The sequence below is a fragment of the Lagenorhynchus albirostris genome, chromosome 7 (assembly GCF_949774975.1).
Source record: "Lagenorhynchus albirostris chromosome 7, mLagAlb1.1, whole genome shotgun sequence".
Classification (NCBI taxonomy): Eukaryota; Metazoa; Chordata; class Mammalia; order Artiodactyla; family Delphinidae; genus Lagenorhynchus; species Lagenorhynchus albirostris.
In genome coordinates, this window is record NC_083101.1 from 21,424,317 (window position 1) to 21,448,061 (window position 23,745).

General features: G+C 38.9%; 2 protein-coding genes across 3 annotated transcripts in view; both read right to left on the reverse strand.

Moving 5' to 3' along the window:
- The window catches only part of KIAA1958 (KIAA1958 ortholog), a 170,532-nt gene extending 170,159 nt beyond the window's left edge, over nucleotides 1-373 (reverse strand). The window contains exon 1 of the mRNA XM_060154602.1: nucleotides 234-373. The gene's annotated coding sequence lies outside the window, so the exon portion shown is untranslated. The remainder of the gene's footprint in view (nucleotides 1-233) is intronic.
- A 4,305-nt stretch (nucleotides 374-4,678) lies between these two features.
- HSDL2 (hydroxysteroid dehydrogenase like 2) overlaps nucleotides 4,679-23,745 on the reverse strand; it is a 94,586-nt gene continuing 75,519 nt past the window's right edge. For both annotated transcript variants that reach the window (XM_060154615.1, XM_060154614.1), the window contains 2 exons: nucleotides 23,110-23,238; nucleotides 4,679-11,030 (listed from right to left, as the gene is read on the reverse strand). In XM_060154615.1, the coding sequence (XP_060010598.1) occupies nucleotides 10,918-11,030; nucleotides 23,110-23,238 (242 nt within the window). In that variant the 3' untranslated portion in view covers nucleotides 4,679-10,917. The remainder of the gene's footprint in view (nucleotides 11,031-23,109; nucleotides 23,239-23,745) is intronic.

The following is a 23,745-nucleotide window of genomic DNA, read 5'->3' on the forward strand; positions in this document are numbered from 1 at the left end:
CGCCGGCGACGTCCGGCCGCCCGGCTCTCAGCCCTGACTCTCGGCCTTCTCGCGCCACCCCCCCCACAAGCCCAGAGGAACAAAAGGAGGGTTCAGCCGGGTCACTGCTAGGCCGCCGGCGGGGGGGAAGCGGCGCGGACGCCAGTGCGACCGCCCCCCACACAAAGGGGCTCCCGGTCCCGGGCGCAGCGTCGGCGCGCTCGTCCCCGCCCCGCGCGCGGGCTCTCACCCACCTGCAGGTGTCTGTGCGTCTGTCCATAGGAACGCGGGCAGCGAGGGGGCCTGTAGGAGCCGGGCAGCAGGGGCTGGAGGGGGCGGGACGGAGGGAAGGGAGGGAGCGCGGCCACAGGGCCGGGGAGCGAAGGCAAGTAGAACGGGAAGGCGCCGGACGGGCGACGGACCGAGGGGCTGGGGGCGGGGGCGCCAGCCTGGCTCCGCCGACCGGCGCGCGCCGCTCCGTGCGCCCCGAGCTCCGCGCGCCCGACTCCGAACGCGGCGGGCAGGCGGGGGGCGGGGCGCGGGCGGGGGCGGGGCCGGCGAGCGGGGCGGGGGCTCGGACCCCGGCCTCCAGCCGGCACCGGAAACGCGCTGTGGTCCGGGAGACCCACAGGAAGTGTGTAACGGCCCTCCCACGACGCGCACCGAGCTAGCGGCGGAGGCTGTCCGGAGGAGGTGTGGACCGACCCTCCTGCTACAGACACGCGACCACGAGCTCGGTCTCCGCAGCCCGACAGGCGTGGGAGCCACGATCCCCTCAGCGTTCTCAACTGGGCAGCACCCCCCCTCCTGCCACACGCCCCAGGCCCGCGGCCCCCGCTGCCCTTCGCAGCTCTGTACAGCTCCACCTAAACGCCAGGATCAGACCTCCTTGCAAGACCCTGGGTTTGCCAGGCGTGTGATACCTGTTTTAACGCGCTGAGTGGAGTCACTTCTACATCCAGGCATGTGCAAGAACACCTCCGATCGACAGACGTACAACCCACAGTCACCGCTACCCGGTGGAAGTTTCTAATACAGCTACAACCACACGCACCCATCCCGTGGAGGGAGCCGGTCTGCTGAATAACACCTAAAACACACTAAGACCGGGAAGCATATAATAAGACCACCTGCACAGCTCGGCACAAGGGAGGTAAGGCTGGACCAGGCACCCTCCACCTTTATCTTATCCACCAAACACTTTCATAGTACTTACACTAAGTGCTTAGCGAATATTAATTTGCTTAATCCTAAGAACTCTATGAAATGGGTCTTGTTAGCATTGCTGTTTTGCACATGAGGAAACTGAGGCACAGAGACAGTAAGAAAGCTGCCCAAGATCACATAGTAGGAGGAACCCAGATTCGTCCCAGGCAGTCTGTCTCTGTGCTCCTTTCTACTTACAGCCCTAAGCATCTCCAAAATAATAATAATGGCAATAACTATCATTTAAAGCATATCTGATTAGCCATATGTAGTGCTGACATCTTGGCCTCACCCCAGCTGTGACAGGGAAACCTCATTCCCTCCTACCCTGGGGTAAGTGAGGGGAGAAAAGAGTATGACTGAGCAGAAAAAGAGACTAACTTCTGAACAAAGGAGAAAGGATTCCTAACACCTGTGTCTATCAACACTCCTCCTGGCTGAATTTAAAAATCTTTAAACATTTTTGATAAATAATGTGTCCAAAAAAAAGAAAAAAAACCAGGGACTTTCCTGGTGGTGCAGTGGTTAAGAATCTGCCTGCCAATGCAGGGGACACCAGTTCAATCCCTGGGCCAGGAAGATCCCACATGCCACAGAGCAACTAAGCCCATCCACCACAACTACTGAGCCTGCGCTGTAGAGCCTATGTGCCACAACTACTGAGCCCACATGCCACAACTACTAAAGCCTGCACGCCTACAGCCTGTGCTCCGCAACAAGAGAAGCCACTGCAATGAGAAGCCCGCACACCGCTACGAAGAGTAGCCCCTGCTTGCCACAACTAGAGAAAGCCCACGTGCAGCAACAAAGACACAATGCAGCCAAAAATAAATAAATAAAATAAATTTATTAGAAAAAAGAAAAAACAGTTAATCGCCACATGTTTCAAGTACATAATCCTGTGGGAAAATTGAAATCCTGTGCATTGCTGGGAGAAATACAAAATGGTGCTGCCACTATGGAAAACACTATGGAGGGTCCTCAAAAAACTAAAAATGGAATTACTATGTGATCCAGAAATCCCACCTCTAGGTATATATATCCAAAAGAATTTGAAGCAAGAACTTAAAGAGGCATTTGCAACCCATGTTCACTGCACCATTATTCACAATAGCCCAGAGATGGAAGCAACCAAAATGTCCAAGGATGGATGAATGGATAAACAAAATGTGGCATATACATACAGAGTATTATTCAGCCTTAAAAAAGCAACCCTGTCACATGCTACAACATAGATGAACCTTGAGGACATTACACTAAGTGAAATAAACCAGCCGCAAAACAACAAATACTGTATATAAGGTACCTAGAGTTGTCAAAATCACTTATATGAGGTACCTAGAGTTGCCACAATCATGGAAACAGGGTATTATGGTGGTTGCCAGGGAATGAGGGGATTATGGAGAGTTGTTGTTCCATGAGTATAGAGTTTTAGTTTTGCAAGATGAAAAAGTTCTAGAGATCTGATACACAACAATGTGAGGATAAACCACTGACCTGTACACTTGAAAATGGTCAAAGGGATAAATTTTGTATTATTTGTTTTTTACCACAATTAACTATTTAAATGCAGTCCCATTTGTTTAAAGGATATTTCCACCTTGATGAGTTTTTTAAATGATGCAGGCTTCCAGCTATGATGAGGTACCTTGTTGAACAAACTAACTCTCCCACTAAAAGCTATAAAAAGCTGCATTAAAAAAAATAAAAGCCTGTTTAAACCTGTTATACAGCAATCCAGGCAGCCAAGGCTTGAGATTCCCAAGAGCCCAGCAAGAAGGGAAACATGATGAAGTGAATCCTCCATCCTAAGCCATGTTTCCTCCTTATGGCATTGTTGATCTGTGTCTAGGAGTATAGAAATCTGAGAGAGGCATCCTAGAGCTTTCAATAGTCTGATTGGGCTGGAGATACAAATTTTGGAGGTCAAGTCTATCAGGGTAACTAGGGCTTGAGATGCTAAGATCCCAGAAGAAAGGCAATTACAGTAAAAGGAGTCAGTCATTCTACATATTTTCCCTCAAAGCATTTGCTGATTCCTAGCCTGTTCATGCAAGGGGCAAGAAGCCAGGAAATCAAGCAGAAAGCAGTTGTTAACAGGAAAAAAAAAAAAAATCTAAGCAGAAGTTTTTGGCTGTCTTACTGTGCTGGAAAGAATTAAATAGAATTAAAGTTCTTAGACTTATAGTAGTAGAGACTGGCTAGGATGTGACTGCCTTATAATCATTTGGTACTTTCTCAGATAAATATATGGTCAATTGTGTACACTTTTAAGTTGCACTAACATTGCTTTTGTGCTTTTCGTGACTAAACAATATTTTTCATTAACCTTACAGTAATGGAAACCTCAACTTGTATTATGGAAAAGTTTTTTAATGTATTATATTTTTTAATTTCTGAAGTTCTATTTTTATTTTATTCTGCTGTTTTTCAACAAATGATGCTGGAACAATTGGATTTCCCTAGTCAGAAATATGAAATTTGATCCACACATTGCACATGCACAAAAATTAACTTGAAATGCTAAATACACCTAAATGCAAAACTTAAAACTGTAAAACTTCCATAAGTTTTCAGTTAGGCAAAGATTTCTGAATTATACCGAAAGCATGATCCAGTAAAGAAAAAGATTGATAAGTTGAACCTCATCTATTTTTTAAAAATTTTATTTTTGGCTGTGTTGTATCTTTGTTGCTGTGCGTGGGCTTTCTCTAGTTGCGGCGAATGGGGGCTACTCTTTGTTGCAGTGCGCGGGCTTCTCACTGCGGTGGCTTCTCTTGTTGTAGAGCATGGGCTCTAAGTGTGCAGGCTTCAGTAGCTGTGGCATGTGGGCTCAGTAGTTGTGGCTCACAGGCTCTAGAGCACAGGCTCAGTAGTTGTGGCACATGGGCTTAGTTGCTCCACGGCATGTGGGATTTTCTCAGACCAGGGCTCGAACCTGTGTCCCCTGCAATGGCAGGCAGATTCTTAGACACTGCACCACCAGGGAAGCCCAAACCTCATCTATTTAAAAAATTTTTGTTATTCCTGTATCACTGGTAAGAGAATAAAAAGACAATCTATTGAAAGGGAGAAAATATTTGCAAATATCTGAAAAATTACTTGTATCCTGAATATATAAAGAGCTCCCAAAATTCAATAATAAAACAAACAATGGAATAAATGTGGGCAAAGATTTGAGCAGACACTTCATCAAGACGATATACGCATGTCAAATAAGCACATGTAAAGATGCTCATCCTCATCAAGGATATGGAAGTTAAAATACAATTAGATACTACTACATACTTATTAGAATGGCTAAAATTTAAAAGGCTCTACATATCAGGTGTTGATGAAAATGTGAAGAAATGAAATCCTATACATTGTTAGTGAAATGTAAAATAGTATAACCACTTTGGAAAAAAGTTTGGCAATTTCTTAAAAAGTTAAATATATGCACACCATATGATCCAGTCATTTCATACCCAAGAGAATACAGGGACTTGGTACATGAATGTTCACAGAAGCTTTATTTGTAATAGCCAAAAGCTGGAAACTACCCCAATGTCTATCAACAGGTGAATGGATAAACAAACTGTGGTGTATTCATATAATGGCAAACTGCTCAGCAGTAATAAAAAGGAATGAACTATTGATATATGTAATGATAAGAACAAATTTCAAAGTAATTACGCAGATTGAAAGAAGCCAAACAGAAAATACATACTGTATGGCTCCATTAATGTAAATTCCAGGAAAATGTAAACTAATCTATAGTTATAGAAAGCAGATCAGTACTTGCTGGAAATGGGATCAAGGATGGGCATAAATGGCTACAAAGGGGCAGAAGGAAACTTGGATATGTTCATGTGTTTGGATAGTTGGTGATGGACAGGTTGACAGTGCAAAGAGTAAACATATAGGTAAATTTAAAGACTTTTTTCTCATTTTTTTAATCTTTAAAAGGATAATTCACTGTTATCAAAAATATTAAACAATATACTGTAGAGTTTAAAACATATGTGGAAATAAAATGTATGACAAAGTAGTACAAAGGATGGGAATGGGAAATGGAAATATTTTGTGAGATTCTTTCAAGGAAGACAGAAAGAAATAGAAGACCAGAAAAGAAGAACAAAGATATACAGAACAGATGGAATAAAGCAAATGGTAATTAATAACTTCCCAAAACAGAAAGCACCAGGTCAAGATGGGTTCACTGATGAATTCTAACAAACATTTAAGGAAGAAAATTATACCAGTTCTCTACAGTCCCCTTCAGAAGACAGAAACAGAAAATATTCCTAATTCATCCTGTGAAACCAGCATTACCCTAGTACCAAAACCAAAGAAAGACATTTCAAGAAAACTACACACCAACATCTCTCATGAACTTAGATGCAAAAATCCTCAACACAATATTAGCAAATTGAATCCAACAACATATAAAAAGACTTACATAGCACAGTTTTCTTAGCCTGTTCAGCCTGCTATAACAAAAAGAGACTAGGTGGTTTAAAAACAACAGAAAGTTATTTTGCACAGTTCTGGAGGCTGGGAAGTCCAAGACCAAGGCACAGGCAGATCTGGTGTATGGTGAGGGCCTGAGCTCTGATTCACTGGTGGCACCTTTTTGCCATGTCCTCGCTTGGTGAAAGGGACCAGCTAACTCTCTCTGAGGTCTCTTTTATAAGGGCATTAATCCCAGTCATAAGGGCCCCACCCTCATGATCTAATCACCTCCCAAAGGCTCCTTGGGGGGTTAGGATTTCAATATATGAAATTTGTGGGCATAAGAACATATAGGCCATAAAAACAACCAAGTGGGATTTATCCTAGGTTTGCAAGGATGGTTCAACTTTCAAAAGTCCATTAACGTAATCTACCACATCAACAGGCTGAAAGAGAAAAATCACATGATTATACAAATAGATGCAGAAAAAGCATTTGACAAAGTCCAACACCCACTCATAATAAAATATTTCAGTAAGCTAGGAATAGAGGGGAACTTCCTCAATTTGATAAAGAATATCTACAAAAAACCTACAACTAACATCACACTTAATGGTGAGAAACTAGAAGCTTTCCCATTAAGATCATGAATAAGGCAAGGATGTCCCCTCTCACTACTGCTTTTCAACATCATATTGGAAGTGCTAGCTAATGCAATAACTTAAAAGGAAATAAAAGGTATACAAGTTGGGAAGGAAGAAATAAAACTCTCTGTTCACAGATGACATAACTGTCTATATAGAAAAGCTATAAAAATTACCAAAGAAACTTCTGGGAACTAATAAATTATTATAGCAAGGTTGTAAAATACAAGGTTAATATACAAAAGTCAATCACATTCCTATATACCAGTAATGAAGTGAAATTTGAAATGTAAAACATTATCATTTATATTAGCACTCAAAAAATTTAAATATTCAGATACAAATCTAACAAACTATGTGCAAGATCTATATAAGAAGACCTACCAAACTGTGATGAAAGATATCAAAGAATAACAATAAATGAAGAGATATTTCATGTTCATGGATAGGAAGACTCAATACTGTCAAAACATCAGTTTATCCCAAGTTGATATATAGATTCAACTCAAAGCCAATCAAAATCCCAGCAAGTTATTTTGTGAATATGAAAAAACTTATTCTAAAGTTATATGGAGAGGCGAAAGAACCAGAATAGCCAACTCAATATTGAAGATCAAAGTTAAGATTGACATTACCTGACTTCAAGACTTACTATAAAGCTAAAGTAACCACATAGCGTGGTATTAGTGAAAGGATAAATAGATCAATGTAGGAGAATAGAGAGCCTAGAAATATACCCACATGAATATAGTCAACTGACCTTTGACAAAGGAGCAAAGATAGTCTTTTCAACAAATGGTGCTGGAACAACTGGATATACACATGCAAAATAATAAATAAACAAAGGCTTTACACCTTTCACAAAAATTACTCAAAATGGATTACAGATCTAAATGTCAAATGCAAAACTAAAACTCCCTAGAAAATATCATAGGAGAAAACCTAGATGACCTTGGGTATGGCAATGACTTTTTAGATACAACTCCAAAGGCATGATCCATGAAAGAAATGACTGATAAGCAGGGCTTCATTAAAATGAAAAACTTCTGCTCCGCAAAAGACAATGTCAAGAGAATGAGAAAGCAAGTCACAGATTGGGAAAAAATATTTACGAAAGACACATCTGATAAAGGATTGTTATCCAAAATATACAAAGAACTCTTAAAATGCAACAATAAGAAAACAACCTGATTTAAAAATGGGCCAAAGACCTCAACAGACATCTCACCAAAGAAGATATAGAGGAAAGTAAGCATATGAAAAGATGTTCAACATCATATGTCACGAGGGAATGGCAAATTAAAGCAACAATGAGATACTACCACACACCTGTTAGAATGACTAAAATCCAAAAACCTGGCAATACCAAGTGCTGACAAGGATGTGGAGCAACAGGAACATGCTGCTGGTGGGAATGCAAAATGGTACAGCCACTTTGGAAGACTATTTGGCAGCTTTTTTTTTTTTTGACAGTTTTTTTTCTATTTGGCAGTTTCTTACAAAACTCACTCTTACTGTACGTATATTTTCCTTCCTACAGTTTCCTATCCTAGAAACTGAAAGTCCTCTTTGTCTTGTTCCTTCACAAAAAAATTTATTGTTCATTGTTGTATAAGCTCAAGTTCTAACCACATCTTTGAGTTACTCATGTCTGAATGCTTCCATGTTTATGTGCAATGCATATGTTAATACTTCTATTTTTCTCTTGCTAATCTATCTTTTGTTAGTCTAATTTACAGGACCCCAACTGAAAACTTAAGATAGGTAGAGGAAAAAGACTTCTTTTCTTCTACTTAAGAGGATTATTTAAGAGGCACTATTTAAGGGAATTCCCTGGTGGTCCAGTGGTTAGGACTTGGCACATTCACTGTTGGGGCCAGGTTCGATCCCTGCTCGGGGAACTAAGATCCCACAAGCCGTGTGGCACAGCCAAAAAAAGAAAAAAGAAAAAAAAGGCACTATTTAAGAGGATTTGTTAAAATATAGGATTACTAGCAACAAACCATCTTTAAAATGTCTGAATAACTTCATCAAACACTAAAAAGCCAAATGGCATGGTTTCCCTCCATACCATTCTATTTCAGAAACAGGGGTCAAATGGATACTGAACCACACACAAAATGGCCATTCAAAACTTCTGGGAGACTCTACAACCTCAGTGCAGTTAATGGGCAAGATCCAAGAGAAGGGAACACATGAATTCATTAAGGCAGCTGGGGGATGTGGCAAGAGAGAAAGCTTTAGCAATGTAGCTGTGGTACCTTTATTTCTGATAAAATAGTACAGACTGCTCACTACTTCTTAGTGATAATAAGCGAAAACAGGCTGCAGAGGACCTCATCCAACTCCCTCAATTACTGATATGAAAACCAGGGCCCTGTGGAAAGATTTTCTTCTGATATCCTAAGGCCTTTTAATTAGCAAGTTCATGTTTTAGTAACCAAACTCCAGAATTCCTGCCTCACAATATTTTCTAGTTTTTATTTTCCCAAAGCTTTGAAGCCATGTGGAAAATGCAGAGAAAGAAGAAAAGTCTTTAGAAAATTTCAGTAGAAAAGGAGTCTGCTGGCAACATCTGACAGGGATCCTAATGTGGCTGGAAATGAACAGGAGATGCCAAGGGAGTTGTGAGCCTGCCATATCAAAGTCAATCTATCTGGGCTTCAAGGAGGGGGAAGTGGGGTCTTCAAGTTCTATCCAAGGCCAATGTACTGGGAGGTTGTTGGAAAGGGCTTGTTAATTTTGACCTTGGGCTAGTCCTTTCCTATCTCTGATCCTCTGTTTCCTGATTTGTAAAATACAGATTAAGTGCTCCTAATGTTATGATTCTACAAAATGTCAGAATTAGCTAAGTTGCTTAACAGCACAATAATATTAAAGTGAGTGGAAGGTGAGAAGTGAAAGAATTACACTGAACAAGTATTTTTAACTGATTAAAAGGAAAGATAGGAGCTTAAAAAAAATAAGTTTAACTTTTTTAAAAAAAGAAATGAAACAGAGAAGGACCCTGTGGGGCCATCCTAGGTACAAAGCCTTTCTGTATCCCCTATTTCTTGTTTGTAGGAAATGGGCTTCATTCAGCCTCCTTGACCTTCACTGAGTTACAAAGGGCAGATTCAAACAGTTGCTAATCAGGGAAGGGAGGGAATGCAGAAACAGGGGAGGAGCAGTCAAGAAACAATAGTGCAGCCTTGGGGCAGGGTCCTGGTTCCTCCTCCTCAAGGAATATATATAACAATATCTTTGCATTCTTCTGTAAGAACTAACGCCCCCACCCAGGTGGAGGATGGTAACTTCAGGCTGAGCACAAGATTTCTGAAACACCTCTCTGTTACCTCACCACCAACCAATCAGGAGACAGTCACACAGCGCTCACCCCAAATTCTGCCTATAAAAACTTCTCCCTGAAAACCATTGGGGAGTTTGGGTTTTTTGAGCACAATCCACCCATTCTCCTTGCTTGGCCCTGTAATAAACCTTTCTCTGCTACAAACTCCAATGTTTCAGTTTGGCCTCACTGTGTGTACTGCATAGGAACTTGTGTTCGTAACAGAAATACAAACAAACTATTGCATTAGTTTACTAGGACTACAATAACAAAATACCACAGACTGAGTGGCTAAAGCAACAGAAATTTCTTACAATTCTAGAGACTAGTCTGAGATCAAGGTGTCATTAGGTTTGGTTTCTTCTGAGGCCTCTTTCCTTGGCTTGCAAATGACTGCCTTCTTGCTGGTCCTCACATGGTCATTCCTCTGTGTGTGCCTCCTTGGACTCTCTTTTGTGTCCAAATTTCCTCTTATAAGGACACCAGTCAGACTGGATTATGGCCCACCCTACCCTAAAAGCCTGGGTTTTACTCACCTCTTTAAAGATCTTATCTCCAAATACAATCAATTCTGAGATTCTTGGGGTTAGGACTTCAACATATGAAGGGGGCATACCATTCAGCCCATAACAACCATCTATTCTAATGTTCTCATTTCAAAACACTGTGACCAAGTGCACACTTCTGGGGAGGAATTATCTTAGGATATTTTTACATACTTTAAAATAGGATATATATACTGCAGTTAGTTGAATTACATCAATAGTATTTTCCTATAGGTAAAATACCTTACACTTAGAAAGGTAGTTAACAAAATATACTTTTTGTTTAATTTGTCTTCACAAATAGTATTTATTAAGTAGTTTATTATGTGATTTCTATGAAAATGTAATATAGAAGATTTTCTTTAAAACAAGTTTATAAAACTCTAAAATATCATTAGTATACAATCCTAAACTGAAAAGTTTAAAACATACTAGTCTCATTTTACGTGGGAAAAAGATATGAAAAAAGTAATGTTGCTGCTTGACCCCAATTGATTACTAATAATACTTTTCCCAGAAGATGATGGTGTATGAGATACAGGACTCAGAGGGCAAAACTCACAAAATAAGAAAAATAGAATATCTTAGAATTCTACTTAATGATGCTTATGTTTGGTTGGCTAGCTGTTTTAATTACAATTTCAAGTCTTATAGATACAGAAATTCTATTTTTTCCAGAACAAACATGTATATCCTTATAATAGGGATGAAAACAAACATTCAATTTTAACTATTGAACCCTTTTACTTTTTGAGCTTAGCGGTCAACATTTTTTTTCTCTTCACAGCCTGGCATTCATCTGATTCATTAGCTTCTCCAATTTGATTGCTAGGGCCATGTTTCCTTTAATCTTCAATCTTCCTGACATGAATGCTATTGTTGGTTTTAGTTTCCCTAAAAAGAGAAAATGAGAGAGGAAAAATCAGTCATTAGTGCCCTTAGGGATGTACCGCTTCAAGAACATGCTTATAAAAAGAATCTCTGAGTTCTATAAACCTCTGAAACACAGAAATTTCTTTTATAGCATCTTTTTATCAGTATCTTGGGAATCCCAATTCCTAGATTTAGATTTTAACAATATCTTGTAATATGAGAGATAATATAAAAGCAACAATCAACAAAAGATTATACCAAAAAGCGGAAGAGGTGACATGTACAGTACACTAAAGAATAGATGGCCCTCAAATGAACTGTAGTAAACAAATACTATCTATTTTAGTTATTTTCCAATCTATTATAGTTCATTAAACTCTTAATATTTCAAGTTTAGAGTCAAAAAATCAAATGGTATAAATGCATATAATTTTCTTAAGAAATGACATTAAAAGTATAGTGTATGGACACAGAAGTACATCTTAGCAGTATTTTAACCACAGGAATGCCAGCATGTAAAATGGTGGGCATTAAAACAGAATTGTAGCTAATAACAACATATAATAAATAGGAGTGCCATGAAAGGAGGGAACTTTGTTTTTATTTGCTACTCTCATTTCCCAATCTTTTCACTGTTAGGCTTCAGCTAAAAAACTGGCTCCTTGCTCTCTCACTCTACAGTGAAACCCACCAGTCCACAGCCGCACTCATGCATACACAGCTTCCAATCAGCTTTACATAGCCTTGCTTGTTAAAGATGAATGGGCAGCAAATGGAGACCAGGAAAAAAAAAATCACCCCAAAACCAAAAACAAATCAAAGCAATTTGGGGGAAACAGAGACTGCAGGCATAGAAGAAACAGAAACGAAATAAATGAACAAATTAAAAATTCTGTAATTCATGTCCTCATTGATAAGACAAGCTGTGACAATGTGTCAACAACAGGATGCTGGAAGAAAAGGGGTGAGGAGGAGAAGCACAGGAAATGGGTATTGAAAAGAGAGGAAGTGGGAGAAGCAGGTGAAGGGGAATGGAATGGGGTAGAGTGAGGAGGAAGAAGGGGGCAGTAAGAGAAGAAAAAAGAAGCTGAGAAAACATGAGTGAACTCTTGGAAATTAAGATTTTGACATATCCACAATATTAGAATGTAATAGAAAGGAGACACTTGCAATCTTCTGGTCACAGCAGTCTCTCTATTGCAAAATTCCCCCTCCCGCTATTACAAAAGCCTCTCTCTATGAACCAGCACCCCCCCACCACAATAATCTTTTGAAATAAAGTTTTCCTTACTATATATACATATATATTTTGTTAAAGGAAAGAATAATGCCCTAAATATAACATGATTAAATCAGAGATATAATGTTTTCTTCAGAAAGTGGGAACTGAGAAAACTGAGATAGCTATCAAAGAAATAATATAAGATACATTCCCAAAGAGCCCATCAAGTATTCAGGAAGATGAATGAAAAAAAGCCTTGTATCATTGTGAAATTTCAGAACACTACAGAGAAAGAGATCATTTTGATTCCAAAACTTTCAGAAAGGGGAGTGGTGGATACAAAAGATTAAGAATAGTATCAAATCCTCCATGGTAATCTTAGAAGATGGAGCAATGACTTCATTTTCTGAGGGAAAATGAATTGCAACACAGAAATCTCTACCCAGACAAATAATCAATGTGCTGGGATAATACAGGTAGTTTTAGATACTCACGAAAATTGCCTCTTATGTATCCTTTCTAATGAAGCTACTGGAGGATGGGTGCCACCAAAATGAGGATGTAAACCAAGAAAAAGAAAGAGATACAGGAAACAGGAGATTCAATGCAGGAGAGAGTTACAGAAATTTCTAGGATCACAGCTGTGTAGCAGACTTAATGAGCTATCTGTTTAGAACCCATTTCTTTTTCTTTTCTTTTCTTTTCTTTTCTTTTTTTTGGCCATACCACACACCTTGCAGGATCCCTGACCAGGGATTGAACCCAGGGCCCCAGCACTGGAAGCGCGGAGTCCTAACCACTGGACGATCAGGGAATTCCCCATGAGTTATCTGTTTGGATTGTAATAAGAAGACAAAGAGCTCCAGAAAAAAGTACACTGACAGGTAATCTGACACAGGGAGAATGAATTCTTAAAACTCAAAAAAAAAAATTAAACAGATAAAAAAATCCAGTTACAATGGGCAAAGGACCTGAATAGACATTTCTTCAAGGAATATACACATATGACCAATAAGCACATGAAAAAAAAGTTGAACAGCATTTGTCATTAGGGAAATGCAAATCAAAACCACAATGAGATATTACCTCATACTCACTAGGACTGCTATTGTTAAAAAACAAAAACAAGTGTTGGTGAGGGCAAGGATACAGATAAATAGAAACCCTCATACGTTGCTGGTAGGAATGTAAATGTTCAGGTGCAATGGAAAACATTTTCGCAGTTCTTCAAAGAGTTAAACATAGAATTACCATATGACCCAGCAATAAAGAGAAATGAAAACATAAATCTACACAGAAACTTGGACACAAATGTTTATAGCAGCATTGTTTATAACAGCCAAACAAAATATCTTTCAACAGATAGTCATAGAAAGAAATGAAGTACTGACACATGCTACAACTTAGATGAACCTTGAAAACATTATGCTGAGTGACAAGAGCCACACACAAAAGGTCACATACTGAATGATTCCATTTACATAAACTATCCAGAATAGACAAATCCCCAGAGAGAGAAAGCATATTAGCAGGTCCCATGGGAGGGGGGAGGCTGGAATGGGATGTTACTTAAATGGTATACGGTGTTCTTCTGGGGTGATGAAAAAGTTTGGAAACTAAAGAGAAGTGGTAGTTGCATAGCACTGTGAATGCAGTAAGTTAAACACCACTGAACTGTACACTTTACATGGTTAATTGTATGTTATGTGAATTTCATCTCCATTTTTAAAGAACAGAATTAAATACTGATACACGCTACATCCAGAAACCTGAAAACAAGCTAAAAGAAGAAACACACTGCAAAGAAGCCAGTCACACAAAAAAATTCCATATATATGATTCTGTTCATATGAAAGTCCAGAATAGGGAAATCTACAGACACAGGAAGTAGATTAGTGGTTGCTTAGGGCTAGGGGCAGGAGATGGGGGATATGGGATTAACAGTTAATGGGTACTGGGTTTCTCTTTTTGAGGTGATGCAAATGTTCTAAAATCAGCTGTGGTGATGGTTGCGAACATCTGTGAATATGCTAAAAAAAAGTCAATTGTTTACTTTAAATGGATGAATTATATGGTATGTGAATTATATATCAACAAGTAAAAAAAATAAAAAAAGCTACTGACATAGAACAATAAGTCAAATTGGTAATTAAAAATTTTCCCACAAAAAAATCCCAGGCCCAAATAGCTTCACTGGTTAATTCATAAGATATAAAATTTACACAAAAGTCAAATGTATTTATGTATACTAGCAACAAATAATTTAAAAAAAATTAACACAATAATTTCATTTAGAGTAGCATTAAAAAAGAATGAAATACTTAGGGGAAAAAAGCATGAACCATAAAAGAAAAAAATGACACATTAGACTATCAAAACCAAAATTTTTGTAACTCAAAAGATACCACTAAGAAAATGAAAAGATAAGTCACAGATTGAGAGAAAATATTTTCAAGTCACATGCATCTGAAGTTTATAAAGAACTCCTACAACCTAATAATAAAGAGACAAGTCAATTAAAAAATGAGCAAAGCGGGCTTCCCTGGTGGCACAGTGGTTGAGAGTCCGCCTGCCGATGCAGGGGACACTGGTTCATGCCCCGGTCTGGGAGGATCCCACATGCTGCGGAGCAGCTAGGCCCGTGAGCCATGGCCGCTGGGCCTGCGCGTCCGGAGCCTGTGCTCCGCGACGGGAGAGGCCGCGACGGGAGAGGCCACAGCGGTGAGAGGCTCGTGTACCGCAAAAAAAAAAAAAAAGAGCAAAGGGATTCCTTGGTGGCGCAGTCATTAAGAATCCACCTGACAATGCAGGGGACATGGGTTCGAGCCCTGGTCTGGGAAGATCCCACATGCCGAGGAGCAACTAAGCCCATGCGCCACAACTACTGAGCATGCGTGCCACAACTACTGAAGCCCGTGTGCCAAGAGCCCGTGCTCCACAACAAGAGAAGCCACCGCAATGAGGAGCCCGCACACCACAACAAAGAGTAGCCCCTGATTGCCACAAATAGAGAAAGCCCGTGCACAGCAACAAAGACCCAATGCAGCCAAAAAGATAAAATAAAAACGAGCAAAACATTTGAATAGACAGTTCATCAAATATAAACAGCTATTAAGCACATGGAAAGATGCCCGATATTATTAATCATTAAGAAAATGAAAATTCAAAGCACGAGATACCACCACACACCCGCTAGAATGGCTATGATAACAAAGACACTGCCATTTGTGACATAATGCATAAACCTCGAGGACGTTATGCTGCATGAAATAAGCAAGACACAAGAAGACAAAAACTGTATGATCTCACTTATATGTGGAACCTAAATAAGTCAAACCCACAGAGGCAGAGAGTAGAATGGTGTGATGTTGGTCTCAGGGTACAAACTTTCAGTTATAAGGTGAATAAGTTCTAGGGATCTAATGTTCAGCACGGTGACTATAGTTAATAATACTGTACTGTATACTTGAAATCTGCTGAGAGTAAATCTTAAGTGTTCTCATGACAACAAAAAAAAGGTAACCATGCAAGGTGATGGATGTGTTAGCTTGAGTATAGTAATTTCCTAATGTATACAAATACCAAGTCATCATGTTATACACCTTAAATATATACAGTTTTTATTTATCAATTATACCTCAATAACACTGTAAAAAAATAAAAGGCACTAGTAAGTGCTGGTGAGGATTTGGAGAAACCTGAACCTTTATACAATGCTGACAAGAATATAAAATTAGTGCAGCCACTTTAGCAAAGCTTGGTGGTTTATTAAAAAGTTACATATCAACTTACCACATAACCCAGCAATTGCACTCTTAGAAATCTACCCAACAGAAATGAAAATATATATCCACACAAATATGTGTATGAAAATATTCACAGCAACATTATTCACAATACCCCAAAACTTGAAACAACCCAAATATCCACCAGCTGGTGAGTGGATAAATACAACGGAATACTACTCAGCAATAAAAAGGAACTGAACTACTGATACATGCTACAACATGATGGATGAATCTCAAAAGCCTTATGCTAAGTAAAAGAAGCCAAATACGAAAGACTATATACTTTATAATCCCATTTATATGAAATGTCCAGAAACAGCAAATCTATAGAGACAGAAGGCAAGTTAGTGTCTGGCTGGCTGGGCAGTAAAAAGGGGGATTGACTGCAAACGGACAGAGAATTTTGGAGGGACTGATAGAAATGTTCTCAAACTGGATTATATTTACTTATTTATTTATTTATTTTAAAATCTTTATTGGAGTATAATTGCTTTACAATGGTGTGTTAGTTTCTGCTTTATAACAAAGTGAATCAGTTATACATATACACATGTTCCCATATGTCTTCCCTCTTGCGTCTCCCTCCCTCCCACCCTCCCTATCCCACCCCTCTAGGTGGTCACAAACCACCTAGCTGATCTCCCTGTGCTATGCGGCTGCTTCCCACTAGCTATCTATTTTACGTTTGGTAGTGTATATGTGTCCATGCAACTCTCTCACTTTGTCACAGCTTACCCTTCCCCCTCCCCATATCCTCAAGTCCATTCTCTAGTAGGTCTGTGTCTTTATTCCCATCTTACCACTAGTACCACTAGGTTCTTCATGACCTTTTTTTTTTTCTTAGATTCCATATAAATGTGTTAGCATACGGTATTTGTTTTTCTCTTTCTGACTTACTTCACTCTGTATGACAGACTCTAGGTCCATCCACCTCACTACAAATAACTCAGTTTTGTTTCTTTTTATGGCTGAGTAATATTCCATTGTATATATGTGCCACATCTTCTTTATCCATTCATCTGTTGATGGACACTTAGGTTGCTTCCATGTCCTGGCTATTGTAAATAGAGCTGCAATGAATATTTTGGTACATGACTCTTTTTGAATTATGGTTTTCTCAGGGTATATGCCCAGTAGTGGGATTGCTGGGTTGTATGGTAGTTCTATTTGTAGTTTTTTAAAGAACCTCCATACTGTTTTCCACAGTGGCTGTATCAATTTACACTCCCACCAACAGTGCAAGAGTGTTCCCTTTTCTCCATACCCTCTCCAGCATTTAATGTTTCTAGATTTTTTGATGATGGCCATTCTGACCGGTGTGAGATGATATCTCATTGTAGTTTTGATTTGCATTTCTCTAATGATTAATGATGTTGAGCATTCTTTCATGTGTTTGTTGACAATCTGTATATCTTCTTTGGAGAAATGTCTATTTAGGTCTTCTGCCCATTTTTGGATTGGGTTGTTTGTTTTTTTGTTATTGAGCTGTATGAGCTGCTTGTAAATTTTGGAGATTAATCCTTTTTTTTTTTTTAACATCTTTATTGGGGTATAATTGCTTTACAATGGTGTGTTAGTTTCCGCCCCACAACAAAGTGAATCAGCCATACATATACATATGTTCCCATATCTCTTCCCTCTTGTGTCTCCCTCCCTCCCACCCTCCCTATCCCACCCCTCCAGGCTGTCACAAAGCACCAAGCCAATATCCCTGTGCCATGTGGCTGCTTCCAACTAGCTATCTACCTTACTACGTTTGTTAGTGTGTATATGCCTATGACTCTCTCTCGCCCTGTCACAGCTCACCCTTCCTCCTCCCCATAACCTCAAGTCCGTTCTCTAGGAGGTCTGCGTCTTTATTCCTGCCTTACCCCTAGGTTCTTCATGACATTTTTTTTTTCTTAAATTCCTTATATATGTGTTAGCATACGGTATTTGTCTTTTTCTTTCTGACTTACTTCACTCTGTATGACAGACTCTAGGTCTATCCACCTCATTACAAATAGCTCAATTTCGTTTCTTTTTATGGCTGAGTAATATTCCATTGTATATATGTGCCACATCTTCTTTATCCATTCATCTGATGATGGGCACTTAGGTTGTTTCCATCTCCGGGCTATTGTAAATAGAGCTGCAATGAACATTTTGGTACATGACTCTTTTTGAATTATGGTTTTCTCAGGGTATATGCCCAGTAGTGGGATTGCTGGGTCATATGGTAGTTCTATTTGTAGCTTTTTAAGGAACCTCCATACTGTTCTCCATAGTGGCTGAACCAATTCACATTCCCACCAGCAGTGCAAGAGTGTTCCCTTTTCTCCACACCCTCTCCAGCGTTTATTGTTTCTAGATTTTTTGATGATGGCCATTCTGACTGGTGTGAGATGATATCTCATTGTAGTTTTGATTTGCATTTCTCTAATGATTAATGATGTTGAGCATTCTTTCATGTGTTTGTTGGCAGTCTGTATATCTTCTTTGGAGAAATGTCTATTTAGGTCTTCTGCCCATTTTTGGATTGGGTTGTTTGTTTTTTTGTTATTGAGCTGCATGAGCTGCTTGTAAATTTTGGAGATTAATCCTTTGTCGGTTACTTTATTTGCAAATATTTTCTCCCATTCTGAGGGTTGTCTTTTGGTCTTGTTTATGGTTTCCTTTGCTGTGCAAAAGCTTTGAAGTTTCATTAGGTCCCATTTGTTTATTTTTGTTTTTATTTCCATTTCTCTAGGAGGTGGGTCAAAAAGGATCTTGCTGTGATTTATGTCATAGAGTGTTCTGCCTATGTTTTCCTCTAAGAGTTTGATAGTGTCTGGCCTTACATTTAGGTCTTTAATCCATTTTGAGTTTATTTTTGTGTATGGTGTAGGGAGTTTTCTAATTTCATACTTTTACATGTACCTGTCCAGTTTTCCCAGCACCACTTATTGAAGAGGCTGTCTTTTCTCCACTGTATATTCTTGCCTCCTTTATCAAAGATAAGGTGACCATATGTGCATGGGTTTATCTCTGGGCTTTCTATCCTGTTCCGTTGATCGATATTTCTGTTTCTGTGCCAGTACCATACTGTCTTGATTACTGTAGCTTTGTAGTATAGTCTGAAGTCAGGGACCCTGCTTCTTCCAGCTCCATTTTTCGTTTCCAAGATTGCTTTGGCTATTCGGGGTCTTTTGTGTTTCCATAGAAATTGTGAAATCTTTTGTTCTAGTTCTGTGAAAAATGCCAGTGGTAGTTTGATAGGGATTGCACTGAATCTGTAGATTGCTTTGGGTAGTAGAGTCATTTTCACAATGTTGATTCTTCCAATCCAAGAACATGGCATATCTCTCCATCTATTTGTATCATCTTTAATTCCTTTTATCAATGTCTTATAATTTTCTGCATACACGTCTTTTGTCTTCTTAGGTAGGTTTATTCCTAGATATTTTATTCTTTTTGTTGCAGTGGTAAATGGGAGTGTTTTCTTAATTCCACTTTCAGATTTTTCATCATTAGTGTATAAGAATGCCAGAGATTTCTGTGCATTAATTTTGTATCCTGCTACTTTACCAAATTCATTGATTAGCTCTAGTAGTTTTCTGGTAGCATCTTTAGGATTCTCTATATAGAGTATCATGTCATCTGCAAACAGTGACAGCTTTACTTTTTCTTTTCTGATCTGGATTACTTTTATTTCTTTTTCTTCTCTGATTGCTGTGGCTAATACTTCCAAAACTACGTTGAATAACAGTGGTGAGAGTGGGCAACCTTGTCTTGTTCCTGATCTTAGTGGAAATGGTTTCAGTTTTTCACCATTGAGGACGATGTTGGCTGTGGGTTTGTCATATATGGCCTTTATTATGTTGAGGAAAGTTCCCTCTATGCCTACTTTCTGCAGGCTTTTTATCATAAATGGGTGTTGAATTGTGTCGAAAGCTTTCTCTGCATCTATTGAGATGATCATATGGTTCTTCTCCTTCAATTTGTTAATACGGTGTATCACGCTGATTGATTTGCGTATATTGAAGAATCCTTGCATTCCTGGAATAAACCCCACTTGATCATGGTATGATCCTTTTAATGTGCTGTTGGATTCTGTTTGCTAGTATTTTGTTGAGGAGTTTTGCATCTATGTTCATCAGTGATATTGGCCTGTAGTTTTTTTTCTTCGTGACATCTTTGTCTGGTTCAAACTGGATTATAAGTGATGGTTGTACAACCCTATATATTTACTAAAAATCATATATACTTAATAATGGGTAGATTTTATGGTATGTAAATTATACCTTAAAAAAACTGTTCTAAAAAATAACTTTTAAACAAACTACTAGTAAGAACAATTTTATATGTATGTGTGTGTGTATATATTTCTCTTCCCAATATATTAATCAGGTAACCTTGTACAATATATTTTCTTTCTATTATAATGCTTTACTATACAGTGGCCTCTACTAGCCAAAAAGAGAGATTTTGAATAGTTGATCACTAGTTGCTTTAATTTTTTATATTTATAACATATCCACTCTATAGATTAGGTCACAGAAATGGCTATGGCTTCTTAAAAGAGTATGTTTAGGATATAAGGTCTAAATTGCGCCCATTCAAAAGACAGTAGATGGGATAAAGAATAAGAATGAAAAGACGTAAGAAGCAGAAGCAAAGTTATTTGCTCCCAATGTGAACTGCTGCTATAAAATAAACCTTATAAGGGACTGTCCTGTCAGTCCAGTGGTTAAGGCTCTGCGCTTCCACTGCAAGAAGTGTGGGTTCGATCCCTGGTTGAGGAACTAAGATCCCACGTGCCACTTGGCGTTGCCAAAATAAATAAATAAAATAAAATAAACCTTATAAGAATATATATATATATTTTTAAATCACTCATTTAGCTCACTGACCTCCCCTAGCCTATCCAGGAGCCTATCCAGAAAGATATAAATGGAAAGCCCATTACAAGTTTATGCTACACAAATAAAACGTAAATTAAGGAGGTAACTTGATTCTTTCACCTTTGGAGGGCAAAATAGCATAATTTAGAAGTGCATGAGCTGGCGAGTTAGCTTGGATTCGAATTCTAACTCCAACATTGACTCACCCACCAAGTGACTCTGGGTTAATTATTTAATTAAGCAATACTTCAGTCTCCCTTTTTATAAAGTAGAGAAAATCTTTTATCTCAAACCATTATTGGGAATATTGCTTAACTCAACAGTAATCATATACGTATTAGCTATAATTACTGTTATTTCTGTTTAGAAATTGACAATAATTTTTTTTATTTTTAAAGGTCTTTAAGTTCAAAATATTGCATATTTATAAGGTTCAAATTTACAAAACGTTTATTTAGCATCCAAAGCACTATGTTTAAGCCCTATAGAGAAAGAGATTTTGAAACACTAAACAAACACTAAAGAAACTATTAAAATGATTAAAGAGGGACTTCCCTGGTGGCACAGTGGTTTAGAATCCGCCTGCCAATGCAGGCGACACAGGTTCGTGCCCTAGTCCAGGAAGATCCCATGTGCCACAGAGAAACTAAGCCCGTGTGCCCCAACTGCTGAGCCTGTGCTCTAGAGCCCACGAGCCACAACTACTGAAGCCCGCATGCTTAGAGCTCGTGCTCCGCAATAAGAGAAGCCACTGCAATGAGAAGACCGTGCACTGCCACGAAGAGTAGGCCCCGCTCGCCACAACTAGAGAAAGCCTGCACGCAGCAACAAAGACCCAAGTCAGCCAAAAATCAATCAATCAATATATTTATTTTTAAAAAATGATTAAAGCGATAACTATTCATTATCATTAAAAGACGTTATAATGTACTAAATACTTTTAATGTACTTTTAAGTACACTAGTACTTTTAAGTACTAAGTACTTATAATGTACTAAGTACAAAGTGAAAAAAGTTACCAAACAGCAGTAATGCTATAATCTTGTTTTTATAAGTACACTTATATATTTATATACATTCATAAAAATATATATATGACTTTAAACCAAAAATCAACTGATGGTTATCTTTCAGTAGTACAATAAAAAATAATTTTATTTATTTTCTTTTTTCCTAAGCATATTTTCTAATTTTTGTATCTTGAATATTTAGCACTACTGTTTAAAAAAAGGTGGGGGGAAGTTGAAGAAACCTCAATCATTAGTAACATCACATACAAACTGGCTCAGATAGTATGTAGGCCATTAGCATCCTGGGTTAGAAATGGAAAGTGAGACTTACAGGGCACAGAATACATTATGATCTTCAATTTATGAAGATTAAAACAGAATAAAGAATAAATAACATTTATAACTCATTAAATAAATCTTTAGGATCTTCAGATTAAAATGTTACAATACTTTTGTTTAAAGTGCTGCTTCTGGGACTTCCCTGGTGGTGCAGTGGTTAAGAATCCGCTTGCCAATGCAGGGGACAGGGGTTCGATCCCTGGTCTGGGAAGATCCCACATGCTGAGGAGCAACTAAGCCTGTGCGCCACAACTACTGAGGCTGTGCTCTATAGCCCACGAGCCACAACTACTGAGCCCGCGTGCCACAAATACTGAAGCCCACGCACCTAGAGCCCAAGCTCTGCAACAGGAGAAGCCACTGCAACAAGAAGCCCACCCACCGCAACAAAGAGTAGTCCCCTGCTCTCCGCAACTAGAGAAAGCCTGCATGCAGCAATGAAGAACCAATGCAGCCAAAAATAAATTAATTAAAAAAAAATTTTAAAGTGCTGCTTCTAATAAGTACATGTGTTAATTAACTTACTATCTAGAGTAGTGTTTTAAGAGTAGAAAATAGAAAAAAATTACCCTTAAAATTTTTCTGGCACATTTAGAGATACATGGGCAGAGCAGAAAATTATGCAGACCCTCTTCTTAGTGATGGATTCCACAGAAAGCAGGGTCACTGGGCCATGGGAGATGGCTGCAGTTTCCTATTACAATAGTTGGCAAGATTGAAGCATGATCTTACTCTTGATAAACAAGCTGCAGCTAAGTTCAGCACCTCTGGTAACCAATGTGTTATTGGAAATGATATCTTAGTCCAACTAGTAGAAATGAAGCCTACCTAATAGAATTTTCCTTGAACAATCAGTAAACAAGTGAAGTTAAAACTCACCTGAAAACATTTTTACAAAATCATCAGTAGACATACTCATCACCACATCTGCCCGATCAGAGGGCTCTCCATGTCCGACATTGCCACCCTTGCTTTTAAGATCAAGAAACCATGTTCCACCATCTTCACCTACACAGAAAAGAAAGATACAGAAATAAATGTTAAAGAAGCCCTGTTTTTCTTAAACTTAATAACTGTACAATTAGAATAATCATATATAATGCCGTTACCCAGGTTGAAATCCCCAGGCCTCTAAGAAATTCAGCCAGTATTTATTAAGTACTTATTATGGGCCAGGCACTTGGCTAGGCTCTGAAGACTCTTCAATAACATGGTTCTTACAAAACAGGAAGTGGAGGGTGATGTGGTGTCAGGAAAGCCCAGCTGAGATTTAAAAGTTAAGTAAGAATTTGCTAGATGGGGGACTTGCCTGGTGGTCCAGTGGCTAAGACTCTGTGCTCCCAACGCAGGGGGCCCAGGTTTGATCCCTGGTCAGGGAACTAGATTCCACATGCTGCAACTAGAGTTTACGTGCCACAGCTAAGAGTTCGCGTGCCACAACTAAGAGTTCACAACTAAGGATCCCACACGCTGCAACTAAAGATTCTGCACGCGGCAACGAAGATACCGTATGCC